Source organism: Somniosus microcephalus, chromosome 14 (assembly GCF_052327205.1).
Source record: "Somniosus microcephalus isolate GS21.2 chromosome 14, FLI_Smic_1.0, whole genome shotgun sequence".
Classification (NCBI taxonomy): Eukaryota; Metazoa; Chordata; class Chondrichthyes; order Squaliformes; family Somniosidae; genus Somniosus; species Somniosus microcephalus.
In genome coordinates, this window is record NC_141000.1 from 89,812,306 (window position 1) to 89,826,547 (window position 14,242).

Genomic DNA, 14,242 nt, shown 5'->3' on the forward strand with positions numbered 1-14,242 from the left:
CGTAAAGACCGGAGGCCTTTACACATGCGCAAATCCCCCAAAACAGAGGAAATCCAAGACGCACACGCTGCCCCCTACAGCGCACGCGCTAGCCTCTTCACCTCTTGGGTTAGAGGAGAGGAAATGCCGGTTTTCAGCACATGCGCTGTGCATGCTGAAAACCGGCATTGCCTCCGGCCAGACACGTGAGTACCCCTTCCGTACTCACGCGTTTGGGGAGGAATTACTGCCCCATTATGATTTTCTAAGTGCCCTGTTACCATGTCCCAAAAGTAAATTCTAGCATTTTCACTATTACTGATGTCAGACTATCTGGTCTTTTGTTCCCTGTTTTCTTACTTCTAAGTCACTAAGGGAACCCAGAACAGAGCCTAATGTAGCCACAATGCACTGATTCTCCAGAAAACCCTTCCGAAAGGTTGCTCGTACAATAGCCATTATGATGGAAACCTTTGCAATGCTGCCATCTATTGTCCATTATAATACTGGACATGATAATACTGTGTGGAATTTCCCCCAGTATAAGCATGCATTGACTAAAATAACCTTCATAGAAGATAGGAGCAGGAGTAGGCCATTCGGCTCCTCGAGCCTGCTCCGCCATTCAATGCGATCATAGCTGATCATCCAAATTCAGTACCCGGTCCCTGCTTTCTCCCCATACCCCTTGATCCCTTTAGCCTTAAGAAATATATCCAACTCCTTCTTGAATATATTTAATGAATTGGCCTCTACTGCCTTCTGTGGTAGAGAATTCCACAGGTTCACCACTCTCTGGGTGAAGAAATTCCTCCTCATTTCTGTCCTAAATGGCCTACCCCTTATCCTTAGACTGTGACCCCTGGTTCTGGACTCCCCGACCATCGGGAACATCCTTCCTGCATCTAGTCTGTCCAGTCCTGTCAGAATTTTATAAGTTTCAATGAGATCCCCTCTCATTCTTCTAAACTCCAGCGAGTACAAGCCCAATCGACCCAATCTCTCCTCATACGTCATTCCTGCCATCCCAGGTATCAGCCTGGTGAATCTTCGCTGAACTCCTTCCATGGCAAGAACATCCTTCCTCAGATAAGGCGACCAAAACTGCACACAATACTCACGGTGTGGTCTCACCAAGGCCCTGTGCAACTGCAGCAAGACATCCTTGTTCCTGTACTCAAACCCTCTCGCTATGAAGGCCAACATACCATTTGCCTTCTTAACCGCCTGCTGCACCTGCATGCTTACCTTCAGCGACTGGTGCACAAGGACACCCAGGTCTCGTTGCACTTCCCCTTCTCCCAATCTATTGCCATTCAGATAATAATCTGCCTTCCTGTTTTTGCCACCAAAGTGGATAACCTCACATTTATCCACGTTATATTGCATCTGCCATGCTTCTGCCCAATCACCCAACCTGTCCAAATCATCCTGTAGTTTCTCGGCATCCTCCTCACAGCACACACGCCCACCCAGCTTTGTGTTGTCTGCAAATTTGGAGATATTACATCTAGTTCCCTTGTCTAGATCATTAATATATATTGTGAATGAATAGCTGGGGTCCAAGGACTGATCCCTGCGGTACCTCACTAGTCACTGCCTGCCACTCGGAAAAAGACCCGTTTATTCCAACTCTCTGCTTTCTGTCTGCCAACCAGTTCTCTATCCAAGTCAATACCTTGCCCCCAATCCCATGTGCCTTAACTTTACACGCTAATCTCTTATGCGGGACCTTATCGAAAGCCTTCTGAAAGTCCAAATACACCACATCCACTGGTTCTCCCTTATCTATTTTACTAATTACATCCTCAAAAAATTCCAGTAGATTAGTCAAGCACAATTTACCTTTTGTAAATCCATGATGACTTTGTCCGATCCTGTCACGGTTTTCCAAGTGCTCTGATATTACATCTTTTATAATGGACTCTAGCATTTTCCCCACTACCGATGTCAGGCTTACCGGTCTGTAATTCCCCGTTTTCTCTCTACCACCTTTTTTGAATAGTGGGGTAACATTAGCTACCCTCCAATCCATGGGTACTGTTCCAGATTCCATCGAATGTTGGAAGATGATCAGCAATGCATCTACTATTTCTAGGGCCACTTCCTTAAGTACCCTAGGATGTAGATTATCAGGCCCTGGGGATTTATCGGCCTTCAATCCCGTCAATTTCCCTAACACCATTTCCCTACAAATACTGATTTCTTTCAGTTCCTCCCTTTCATCAGACCCTATGTTCCCCGACATCTCTGGGAGGTTATTTGTGTCCTCCTTTGTGAAGACAGAACCAAAATATGTATTTAATTGGTCTGCCATTTCTTTGTTCCCCATTATAAATTCCCCCGATTCTGACTGCAAGGGACCTACGCTTGACTTCACCAATCTTTTTCTCTTCACATATCTATAAAAGCTTTTACAGTCAGTTTTTATGTTCTCTGCAAGCTTACTCTCATATTCTATTTTCCCTTTCTTAATTAATCCCTTTGTCCTCCTTTGTTGAATCCTAAACTGCTCCCAATCCTCAGGTTTACTGCTTTTTCTGGCCAATTTATATGCCGTCTCCTTGGATCTTATGCTATCCCTAATTTCCCTCATTAGCCACAGTTGAGTCACCTTTTTTGTTTTATTTTTATGCCAAACTGGGATGAACAATTCTGTAGTTCATCTGTGCGGTCTTTGAATGTTTGCCATTGCCTATCCACCGTCAACCCTTTGAGTGACATTCCCCAATCAATCCTACCCAACTCGCGCCTCAGACCATTGTAGTTTCCTTTATTTAAATTCAGTACCCTAGTCTCTGAGTCATGGATAGGTTTGCGTAAATGAAAACTTACACATCCTTGTGGCAAGAACATCATCTTATCAAACGTTATTAAATATTAAAGGCTTTTTTTCAACATTGTGTTCTAAAACGCATTAAATTCCAGTCAATATAGCTTTTGGAAGCATGGAAAGGGAAAATAATGTCTTCTCGATGGGAGCGGGGGAAGTGTTGATGAAAGAAGACTGTCAGGTTGAGCTGAGGGGAGATATGGGGAAGAGTGCCAGTTTGAACTGGGAGGATTAAGAGGAGGAGGCGGAGTGTCTCTGTGAAAGGGTGGGAGGTTAGAAGAGGTACAATGTCTCCGTAGACTGCAACTTTTTGAATGCCTGCTGAGGGTTGGATGTGGGAGAGTGACGCTGAGGTAACTTTTTAATCACAATTTACAATTAACATTAAGTGAGCAGAGCTACATATATATATAATAGGCGTAAATAGAGAATGGCTTAAGATTTCAAGAAAATCTCTTAGACCAGAGGTTCCCAAAATATTTGTGCTGAATTTCGTAGATTCGTGTCTCATGCGGAAATTCATATCCCACTCTTTGCAAGAAACAGTATTTTTGCATAATTAATATCTGTGTAGATATAGCTGGTAGCCAAGAATATTTGCACAGTTTTATCACTTTAGCTGTTTTAATTCTGTTCCCTTACACTTTGGGGTTTCAATATGAAGTCCAATCCTATTAGAAGACACTGGCTGTGAAATTCCTTGGATCTGCTCCCCTTGTTGGTGTTACTTTGCCGCAAGTGTGGCAAAAGCTGCATTTCATAACTGAACAGAATACATTTAAATTGACAAGCATTAAAAATGTCTTTAAGCTGGAACTGTTTGCAGGGGAGAGCCAAGTTTTGGGGAGAGCAGTCAGAAATCAGCCAGAGAACGACAGCGCCACCAATTGAGGAAATACATATTGCAGGCATTACACCTGTTAGTGATTGAAGACCAGGACCTCAAACCCAGCACTAAGCTCATGGTCTACAGAGCAGCAGTGATACCTGCCCTGCTGTATGCCTCAGAGACATGGACCATTTACAGCAGGCACCTCAAAGCACTGGAGAGGTACCACCAACGCTGCCTCCACAAGATCCTGCAAATCCATTGGCAGGATAGGCGCACCAACGTCAGTGTTCTTGTTCAGGCCAACATCCCCAGCATCAAAGCTCTGACCACGCTCAATCAGCTCCGATGGACGGGTCACACTGTCCGCATGCCCGATACAAGGCTCCCAAAACAAGCACTCTACTCAGAGCTCCGGCATGGCAAGAGAGCTCCAGGTGGGCAGAGGAAACGCTTCAAGGACACCCTCAAGGACACCCTCAAAGCCTCCTTGAAAAAGTGTAACATCCCCACCGACACCTGGGAATCCCTGGCCCAAGACCACACAAAGTGGAGAAGCATCCGGGAAGGCACCGAACACCTCGAGTCTCTTCGCCGGGAGCAAGTGGAAGCCAAGCGCAGGCAGCGCACGTCAACCCAAGCACCCCACCCACCCACCCGCCCCTTCAACCACCGTCTGCCCCACCTGTGACAGAGACTGTAGGTCCCACATTGGACTCATCAGTCACCTGCAAACTCATTTTTAATGTGGAAGCAAGTCATCCTCGGTTCCGAAGGATTGCCTAAGATGATGACTCCCTGATCGGCTTGTTGCGCCCCCCAGTAGTGAGTTTCAGCTGGTGTCCTCCTCGCACTCCTATGATAACCATGTCGCACCCCCCCCCCCATTTTTTTCAGCCTATTGCAAGCTGTGCTCCTGCTGCAATGTAAAAGCTAGCAGTACTCCAAGTTTGGAATGAAAGAGCTGAAAGAAGGTTTAATATAGCTAAGACAGGATTCCAAAGTGTTTTGCTCATTTATATGGTCTTCTTTGTGCCTAAAGGTACCTTCCATAAAGTCAAATAATCTACTCGTAGCTCCATTCATCATGCAGTCAGACACACCTAACTCCCCACAGAAATAATACCAGCCGAAGGGTGCCAAGGGCTGGACAATCTGCTTTCCAGTTCAGTTTTCTGCATTTGGTATTACTGTATATTGTAAAAGGAAAATACCAATAATATCGGGCGGCTGCCCCGAGGCGAAGGCCGCCAAATGGGCTGCTCATTTTTTATTTAAACCGAGGGGGAAGGGAAAAAAAGGCCTTTTTAAAGGCGGGAGCGGGCCTAAGGCGGGGAGGAGAGGCCTCCTCCCTCCCGGCACCTCACTCCACCGGCCGCCACCTCACTCCCTCGGGGGAGGGGGAATTTTTCGACGGTTCCCCCCGCATGGTGGAAGGTATCGATGGTGGTGCTGGTGGTGGGGGAGCGGACGCCAAAGCCAGGAGGAGGGTTCGTAGCCTGCAGCGGGCGGCAAACGCTCTCCTGCCTTTTGTTTGCTGGGGGGAGGGAGGAGGATGGTTTTGGGGCCTCTTCTCTCTCCACCCCCCCTCCCTTCCTGGCTCCCCCCCGGGGGCAGGCGGCTCGGTTTGTGAGCATTGTGTCTCCCCGTGTGTGTGTTTTTTTTCCCCCTTCACGTTGGTCTCGGTCATTTCTCCGCCTTGTGCTGTGCCGGCGTGATGGGGCAAATCAGCACCAGTACTTCCGGGTCAGAGGTCACCGCTGGTCTCTTCATATAAAAAAGTGCCTTAATTATACAATCTATGCAACGTGTAATGTCAATATAGGTGGGATACTCGCTTAAATAGCTTCAGTTCTGGTTGCCATATTATAAAAAGGATATAGAGGCACTGGAGAGGGTGCAAAAAAGATTTACAAAGATGATACCAGAAATGCGAGAGTTTACCTATCAGGAAATGATGAACAGGCTGGGTCTTTTTTCTCTTGAAAAGAGAAGGCTGAAAGGTGACCTAATAGAGGTCTTTAAAATTATGAAAGGTTTTGATAGAGTAGATAGAGAGAGAGTGTTTCCACTTGTAGGGAAGAGCAAAACTAGAGGTCATCAATGTAAGATAGTCACCAAGAAATCAAACAGGGAATTCAGGAGAAACTTCTTTACCCAGAGTGTGGTGAGAATGTGGAACTCACTACCACAGGGAGTGGTTGAAGCGAATAGTATGGCTGTACTTAAGGGGAGGCTAGATAAGCACATGAGGGAGAAGGGAATAGAGGGTTATGCTGATAGAGTCAGATGAGGAAAGACATGAGGGAGCTCGAGTGGAGCATAAACGCCGGCATGAACTGGTTGGGCCGAATGGCGTTTCTGTGCTACATCCTATGTAATCCTATCTAGCCTGGCCAAAATCACAGACCTGAAACTGGTGGTCATTTTTTAAACATGGAATAGGTCAGGGCACACATTGTTGATATGGAGCAAAGCTTTAGACAATTATTTTAAACACTTTCAATACCACGTCGGTGTCAGAAGGTCAATGTGTGAATGTTGTATGCACTCGTGTAGAAAAAATGGCATATTTGTATTATGACATAGATAATATGCACAATTCAACATTTGATCTATTTGCAATGGAAACATAGTGCATGTGCCCCATCTATAATTTATGTCTCAACTCATCCCATTACCTACATTTCTAACACTCTCTCATGCCCCCCACCTACATGCCATGCACTACACCCGGACTAAAACCCCAAGGAAGCATCCTATTTTGGTTGTTATCTATCCACATTGCTCAGCAAACAGATATTAGGAAGCATGAGATAGCACTCGCCCTCTGAATTTGACTGTTCACTGTGGAGAAGTACCTGACTTCTGCGTCTGCCTCTCCAGCTGAGATCAAAAATTAACTGATAGCATACATCACATTCTTCACTTCATTGTGTAGTGCATTAGTCCATCAATAACCCTCAATAAACATCAATAACCCGACAAATTGCACATTCAAGCTGAGCTACTGTACCTTGTAAAATCTGTGATTTAGAATCTCTTCACTTACCTCTGTCAACATTAGCCCGTAAAGATGTCAACATGCCTTCTGACACCAAAGTCTTATAAAGAGCACCTTTACACGATCGTTCAGATTTTCTGGACCCAGAGGCTTCTGTTTTTTTACTGATTTCCTTGTTTTCAGCTTTCACTTCACCTAGTGCATTATGGGAAAGTGGTTGCTCAGTAACAGAAAAAGTTTCAGTTTTGATGGTAACCTTCTCGGGGTCAGAAACCTTTGAGTGTTTGTTGAGTTCTGAAACCTTTTCAGTAGGTAATTTTATTTGTTTTGGTTTCATTTTTTTCTTTGGTGGGCTAGAGACAGAGTGTAACAGATCTTCAGTTGATTTTGCTGAGCATCGTCCACTTTTTACTGGGCTTCCTGAAGGCTTGTCAGTGCCCCAGTCACCCTTAGCAACAGCATCAATAGTGTACATTAAGCTTTCCATGTCAGACTCTGATGATTTCCGTTTTTTCCCGCTTTTTTTAAATGTCTGTTTTTCAACTTTGGTAGATTCGAGTTTAACTTTTTTCTTCTTCTTCTTTTTAATTTTTTCACTTTTGTTAAGACTTGTCACAGAAGTGTCAGTTAACAAAGACGACGGTTTGTCATTAGTAATCCAGTCCTGTGGCTTAATATCATCATTATTCTTTGTACCTAATCCAGAATTAACAGTGGGGACCTCAGACACGTGCCCATCCTCTGAGGTACCTGTCGTAGGCTCATTTTTTACACCTTCTGTTACCAACCGGTCCGAACACATCTGAAGCAAAAAACATACATTGTAATTAAACAGAATTTTCAGAGGATCAGACTAGAAAAAAAAACCTAAAACTTTCACTGCCACTTAAGATATTGGGGGACAGCATGCGAATAGGGTTGCCAACTCTGGTTGTATGTATTCCTGGCGGTTTCATCACATGACCTCCCATCTCTAACCGCCCCACCCAAACAGACTTTATTTTTTCCATCTTTTATTTTTATAACTAAAATTAAAATGTTCAAAGAAAATGAAAAAACAATTAATTATTTTACTGCCATGATTTTTCCCCCCTGGGTTGCTCAAAGTAGCGTCCAGTAGATTAATCTTCAGTTCCCGGAGACTCCGTATTCCTGGAGGGTTGGCAACACAGCATGCAAACAGCTAAACAGCAATGTGGCTGCCACTGATTCTAATTAACGCCATGGTAACATCAAGGCATTTTAATACCACCATTAGAACTAACAAAGTCTTGCCCAAAATGATGCTGGGATGAGTGCTAAATGACATCTGTCTGAACTTGGAGGAATTAGAACTGAGCTCTGAAAGGTGTGGTTCACTTTAAGGGGGTAAAAAAGATTCATGTCTAATTAGAGTCACCGTCAAGTGAAATATTTACTTAGCTACTGAACTGGAGGAGAAACAGGAACTTCATCCTATGATTTAGCGGAGATTGGACCGGCGCACCTCTCAATATAACCTGTTCTCTTCAAGCCCTTGTGATCACAGGTGAGTCAGCAGCGGTTATAAACATTCATCCATGGGTGACGAAATTTGATGCCTCATTACATTTAGTGTATGCATCAGCAATTCCACAATCCAAGTCCACCCACAAGCACTGGGAGATAAATATTGAATGTTCAAAATGCACCAAAAGTTTACTCCGTTTTGGTAGCTGAGTTGATAAATTGAATACCAATCCAGCATGCTACCAACTGCAGAGTATTGTGAATTGTTTGGGATTGTATTTTAAATCGTTTTTTGTATAATCAAGATTATGTTGCTTTTCACATGCGCACTCTCACTTGAACCATATAGCCCAAAGGCCTCAAAGGCGAGAGGTTTACATACTGACAGCGTGGTTTATTTTTCTGTTAAACATTATTCACGAGTTGTTTTATTCACTATAAGCTCACACACTCACTCCAGTGGCCACAGCAAGCAATTCTAGCGGTGGCCTGTAGAAGTTCCAAGCCACTTCTAGAATTAACATAAATGTATTTCTTTATGTATTATTCCAGTCTCAGGAAGCATACCTCTGCTAACTGAAACAACGCTGAATTCCCACACTGCTTTGTCGAGTCAGGGACCCCTGACTGTGCTGTATTGGAGGAAATCTGCATGAGGGAATAAAATAAATCAGTTTCAGCTGAACTGCCATACCCTTTACTGTAACAATTACATTTCTGGGAGCAAGAGAGGAAAGAATTGTGACCAAAATAAAATTTATTTATTAAGTTTTGAGCATTTAACCATCAGGGTTGAGTAAATGGGTGCTAAATTTCACATTCTGTTAGTCTTCTTCTTGGGTAGTCCCTCGGAACCGAGGATGACTTTAAGGGCAGAGTTCAAAATTTGCTGCCTGCTACTATTTAGCCAGTACCTTTCCAGTTTGGCAAGTAGAATTTATAATAAGTAGCAATATTTCTACATAATTAAATGCAGCGTATCCACTTGCGAGTGATTACACAAGACTAGTAAATTCATACTAAGGTACAAAATGGGAAGTGGGTGACGTCACTAGGAAATGCTTAAAACATGAAAATATTGGGAAACAGTCAGACTCAGATCCTATAATTAAATCAAACTATAATTCTAAAGGTCTATATACCCACCAATGGGGGAGCATTGAATGCTCTCTAATGTCTTAAGATAATGAAGAGTGGTCAAATAGATCAATGTGCAAAAGTTTAGCTGTAGAGCCTGCATAAATAACTGCATACAGCACCACAATGTGGCTAACACTATCAGATACACAATGCAAACATCATTCTACACTGGTATCCTCAATCCTGCCTGAATCAATGAGCATTCTGTTGGCTAGTGACAAGCCATCTCCAGCAGAAAAGTATTCTCCAATAAAGGGCACATCCAGAGTTAAGCACAATTCGCGATTGATCACAAATCCCAGACACTGGTGCAAACACCTACAGACTGAACTTGCCAACTAAATTGGAGAAATTCAGTAACAAATACATTATTCCCAACAAGCTCTATGGCTGTAAAGAGATTATTTGAGTTTATATTCCAACAAACAATTACAAACTTTTTTGGTGTGAGAGACAAGAGATCTGCTGCCAATAGCAGGAGAGAAAAAAACTAAAGGCAACAACCCAGAATAAGGCCTTATATGCAGTGGAATAGGAAAAGAGCATGTGACAACCGAATGGGAGTTTCTATTTAATGTGAACAATGATAAACAATGCAGGATTTCAACAGTATGACAAATATTCAAATGTAGTAGATGTATTTGACTAGGGGGTGGGTGGTTAGGCAGAGGAGTGTCATAAGATAGAATTAGATCTGCAAGAAATGTTTGAGCCCTACGGGTTTATTTACCAAGAGCATATTTTGTTCAATATGAATTGACCTACAAACAACTGTCTTTCTGTCACTATAAGCCAAGCTTGCCCTTCACTATTCAGATTAATGAACGCATTTACTTATCCTCATTGTAATTTTAAGTTGCCAAGTAAAAGGCAGAACTAACAAGGCAATGAACATTGCAGCAATACACACTTAAGTGCAGTAAAGTAAAACTTTATTATACTAGCTGAAGTTATGAAACCAATAGAATATATGTGTGTATAATGATGTCAAAGCCCATCCCATCAACTTACCTCCTTGGCTGTCAAGGCATGTTCTCCCGCTAAGAGCAGCATGCTGAGTCCTCCCATTTGAGTGGGATCTATTAGTAAAGAGATTTTTGCATGCGTTATTCATTCCTGAAGTAATCCCATTACACGATCTGTCACAACTGGATGCAGTTCAGGCAATAAAACGTTACCCAATTAACAACTGCAAGTCAGTCAGTAAACAACCATCTTACAAAGAAAAATCTAAAAAATGTATTGCCAATATTGTTACAATGTACTATTTTGAACAAGGATTCTCCTGATTGCTCAGTGGGTAAATAGTCTGGATTGGTGTAGTTCTGAGCCATACAAATTTCCATTTCAATACCTCATCATATCTCGAAGAAATGTTCAAAAGCTCTAAACGTACAATGAAATACTTTGAAGTGCAGCCGCTGGAATGTAGACAAACACGGCAGCCATGATACATATAGATGAGAAAGACCTCAAGTTATATCCTTGGTCTATGCTCAGTTAGCAGATCTTAGCCAGGAAAGCAGTGGGCGTGCACTACAATTGGCCTCCCCGCCCTGGATTAGGGAGGGGAAATTTGAGCCCAAGGTTCTCGCTCATGATAGCAATCTAGCGATCCCCATTAGAAAATTGTGCGTGTGTCCATCAGGTGACGACAGGATTGGATCAGCTGTGATGCCCCCATGAGTGAACAGCTTTCTAATACTGACTGTGCCATTGGCTGATGTTTTACATCTATCATTTTCAGACATTTATAAATAGTAGGGCTGTCACTGAAAATAAACGCCTTTCACCTCTACCAAAATAATTCCAAAAAAGTCAGTGCTTAAAAGCAGCAAGCTAACTGGGGCAAAATCCGGGTTCCAAAACATAAACACCTGAATTCTCTGGGGGGTTTTCCCCTCACTTAAAATCGACTCCAGAGTTACGTACACTTCACTGGATCTGATGTTCAGCAAAAAAGAGATAAATTTTTCTATGAAATTTGACAATTGATTTTTGTTGGTCCACCAACTCGAAAAAAAATCTGTGAATTTATGGGGGGGGTGGCGTAAAGGAAAATTGGGAATAAACAACTTTAATGATCTTAAATGTAATGCAGAATTTATTATTGTGTTGATAAAATATACATGTGTGTCCTTTTAAGGCTACAAAGTGTAATTGCACTGAATTCTTGAAATGAATGCTTGAGCCGACTACAGGTCAGATTGGAATCTTTAAGTTTAAAAAGGATCTAAATTTAAGTAAAATCAAGCTCAAAGTTGACTCACAAATGATTAGGGAACTGTAGAGACTGGGATGTGCTGATCCTAAAAATAGTTTTGCATCCGTAACAAGGTATGACGTCTGGAGTGTTGACATACAGGCTGAGAAATTGGATTCCCATTTAAAACTGGCGAAGTGGGCCACACACCTGGGACACGCGCTGCATACCTCGGCCCAAGGCTCGCTCTGAATTGGGCCTCAGACCTCATTTCCATAAAACCAGTGCGCCAATCGCACATCCTAATGCAGCTCGCCGGTTGGGGCCTTCGCAAGATCGGACACCGAGCCGGACCACTGGTTAGGTTGCAATAGACCTGGAAAAACTGAGTGGAGCATGTGCCCAGTTTCTGTTGAATTTGGGAGCGGGGGGGGTACTATAACTGGTGACAGGGCCCCAATTATCATATTCAAAGCACATAGCACGCTGGACTTCTGGCGGGCGAGAATTTGGGCATGGGGTTATGCTGATGGAAATTCAACCCACAAAAGCACTCATTTAGCACCCAGGAATCGGGTGTGACATGGGCCAGTTTCTCCCCCATTGTTTTTAAAACATTAGATAGATAATGGGTAAATGCATGGTGTAGTGTGGAATGGAGCCATTCAGCCCAGTAAGTTAATGGAGGGTTGGGGGGAAAGAGAGGGGAGTCAGTTGCTACTTACAAAGTGCCATGAGAAAAAATCTGGGGACAAGTCACCCACCAGGTTCCAAGGAGTAGGACATGCTGAAGAAGGAAAGATGAACCAAGAACTGGAGAGAACAAAACTTTGAACAGGATTGTTTGTTAAAACAAAGATGTCCTAGTTGCTGAGATTGTAAAATAATGATGAACCCTTTTAAATCATCAATGGGATTATCTACCTGCCATGGCAAAGTTGATTTGTGGCATTTCCTCAGTCTTTACCACCCTTTTGGTGATGGGAAAGTCCTTTGCTGGCTCTGTTGGAAACGTCCACAGCTTCTTCCTTGTTGTGACAGTAGGTGATGGATTCTTCAGCGGCTTGTTGGTTGTTGGACACCACTTGTAACCAGGATTGGCCTTCAGAAAAGCATCCTTGTACTGAGAAAAAGAAACAGTAGGAGTTATTGACAAAAACAATCAAATGCCATATTAAACCACTACAAGCTTGCTGTCACAACAAACTACCCCAAGAACAGAAAAATTCCCAAATGATTAATCATGATAAACCTCAGCACAAGTTTCAGAAAGCATAGTTTTGAGTGTAATTTGCAGTAATTTAACATATGTACTCCAGAGGACTCTGAACTGGGCTTTTTACTACAGATATTTAAGCTGGAAGCACAGTCCGACAAGTCTTATATTCCTTGCTACTGAGTCAATTCCAAACTTTTAGCTCATGTTAATGGTTGCAATCATCTATGACATTTCATAGTCGTAGAAACATAGAAGATAGGAGCAGGAGTAGGCCATTCGGCCCCTCGAGCCCGCTCCGCCATTTAATGAGATCATGGCTGATCATCCAAATTCAGTGCCCTGTTCCTGCCTTCTCCCCATATCCCTTGATCCCTTTAGCCTCAAGAAATATATCCAACTCCTTCTTGAATATATTTAATGAATTGGCCTCAACTGCCCTGTGTGGCAGAGAATTCCACAGGTTCACCACTCTCTGGGTGAAGAAATTCCTCCTCATCCCTGTCCTAAATGGCTTACCCCTTATCCTTAGACTGTGACCCCTGGTTCTGGACTCCCCCGCCATCAGGAACATCCTTCCTGCATCTAGTCTGTCTAGTCCTGTTAGAATTTTATAAGTTTCAATGAGAGCCCCTCTCATTCTTCTAAACTCTAGTGAATATAAGCCTAGTCAATGACCAACAAACAGCAGCAAGTACAAAGAGGTGTAGCAAACAGGAATACAGATACTGAGGGATTTATATTCCAGTGAGCGGTGTGATCTTGGTAATCATTTTTGTAGTACAGATTTCCAATGACCCCTTAAGTTAGATACAGTTTGTAACAATACAAGTTGCACATGGTCTGTTTGAAGAAATGAACGTGATGAAGTGAATTAACTTGCCATTCATGCATTCTTATGTACTTAAGCCACTTGTAACAAGACTCAGAACACAGACGGTAGCTTCCAAGTGTCCACACAGAGCCAATCCAATGTTAAAGCAGATTGCAGGGAATTAGCCTATTCTAACCCAGATCACTTGTGCAAGTGCGATGATTCACTTTACTATCCCCAGGCTGTGGGGAAAAAAAGTTTCTGGTCTCTAACCAGTGACCCTTTCTGAATTGTTTGGATCCTGAAATATGGCAGGGTCAGCTTTAACCATGATCCCCACGATCCAACAACCCACCAGCAGTCACTGTTCAAGCTCACCCATCAATGATCATTTGGGCAAAGTACCAAGTGGGCTACTACCACTTGTGGTGCTACGCTTAGGATAGAAACAGGTGGGGTGGGGAACAGTAAAACAATTTATTTAATTGTTGCTTTGGGAAACATATTCTAATAATTTACTGTGCCAAATGAACACACCCAGTTCAGAAATTGGATAAATCAAGTTGAAGAAACTAGCTCGACCGCTTCCAAATTAATTAGTGTCCCCTCCACCAACCAATTCTCCTCCAACTGGTCATAAACTCACCCTCATGACACCCATTGTGCCAGTACTCCCCCCCCCCCCCTATATCTCTACCCAAAAAAGCCAAGCTAAAATTGGCTAAAATGCAGGGGG

The 14,242-nt window shown here is 43.0% G+C and overlaps 1 protein-coding gene across 4 annotated transcripts in view; it reads right to left on the reverse strand.

Moving 5' to 3' along the window:
• Nucleotides 1–14,242, reverse strand: part of bbx (BBX high mobility group box domain containing) — a 204,674-nt gene that overhangs the window by 23,882 nt on the left and 166,550 nt on the right. For all 4 annotated transcript variants that reach the window (XM_086006906.1, XM_086006908.1, XM_086006907.1 and 1 more), the window contains 4 exons: nucleotides 12,401–12,599; nucleotides 10,285–10,352; nucleotides 8,701–8,781; nucleotides 6,694–7,447 (listed from right to left, as the gene is read on the reverse strand). In XM_086006906.1, coding sequence (XP_085863032.1) covers nucleotides 6,694–7,447; nucleotides 8,701–8,781; nucleotides 10,285–10,352; nucleotides 12,401–12,599 — 1,102 coding nt within the window. The remainder of the gene's footprint in view (nucleotides 1–6,693; nucleotides 7,448–8,700; nucleotides 8,782–10,284; nucleotides 10,353–12,400; nucleotides 12,600–14,242) is intronic.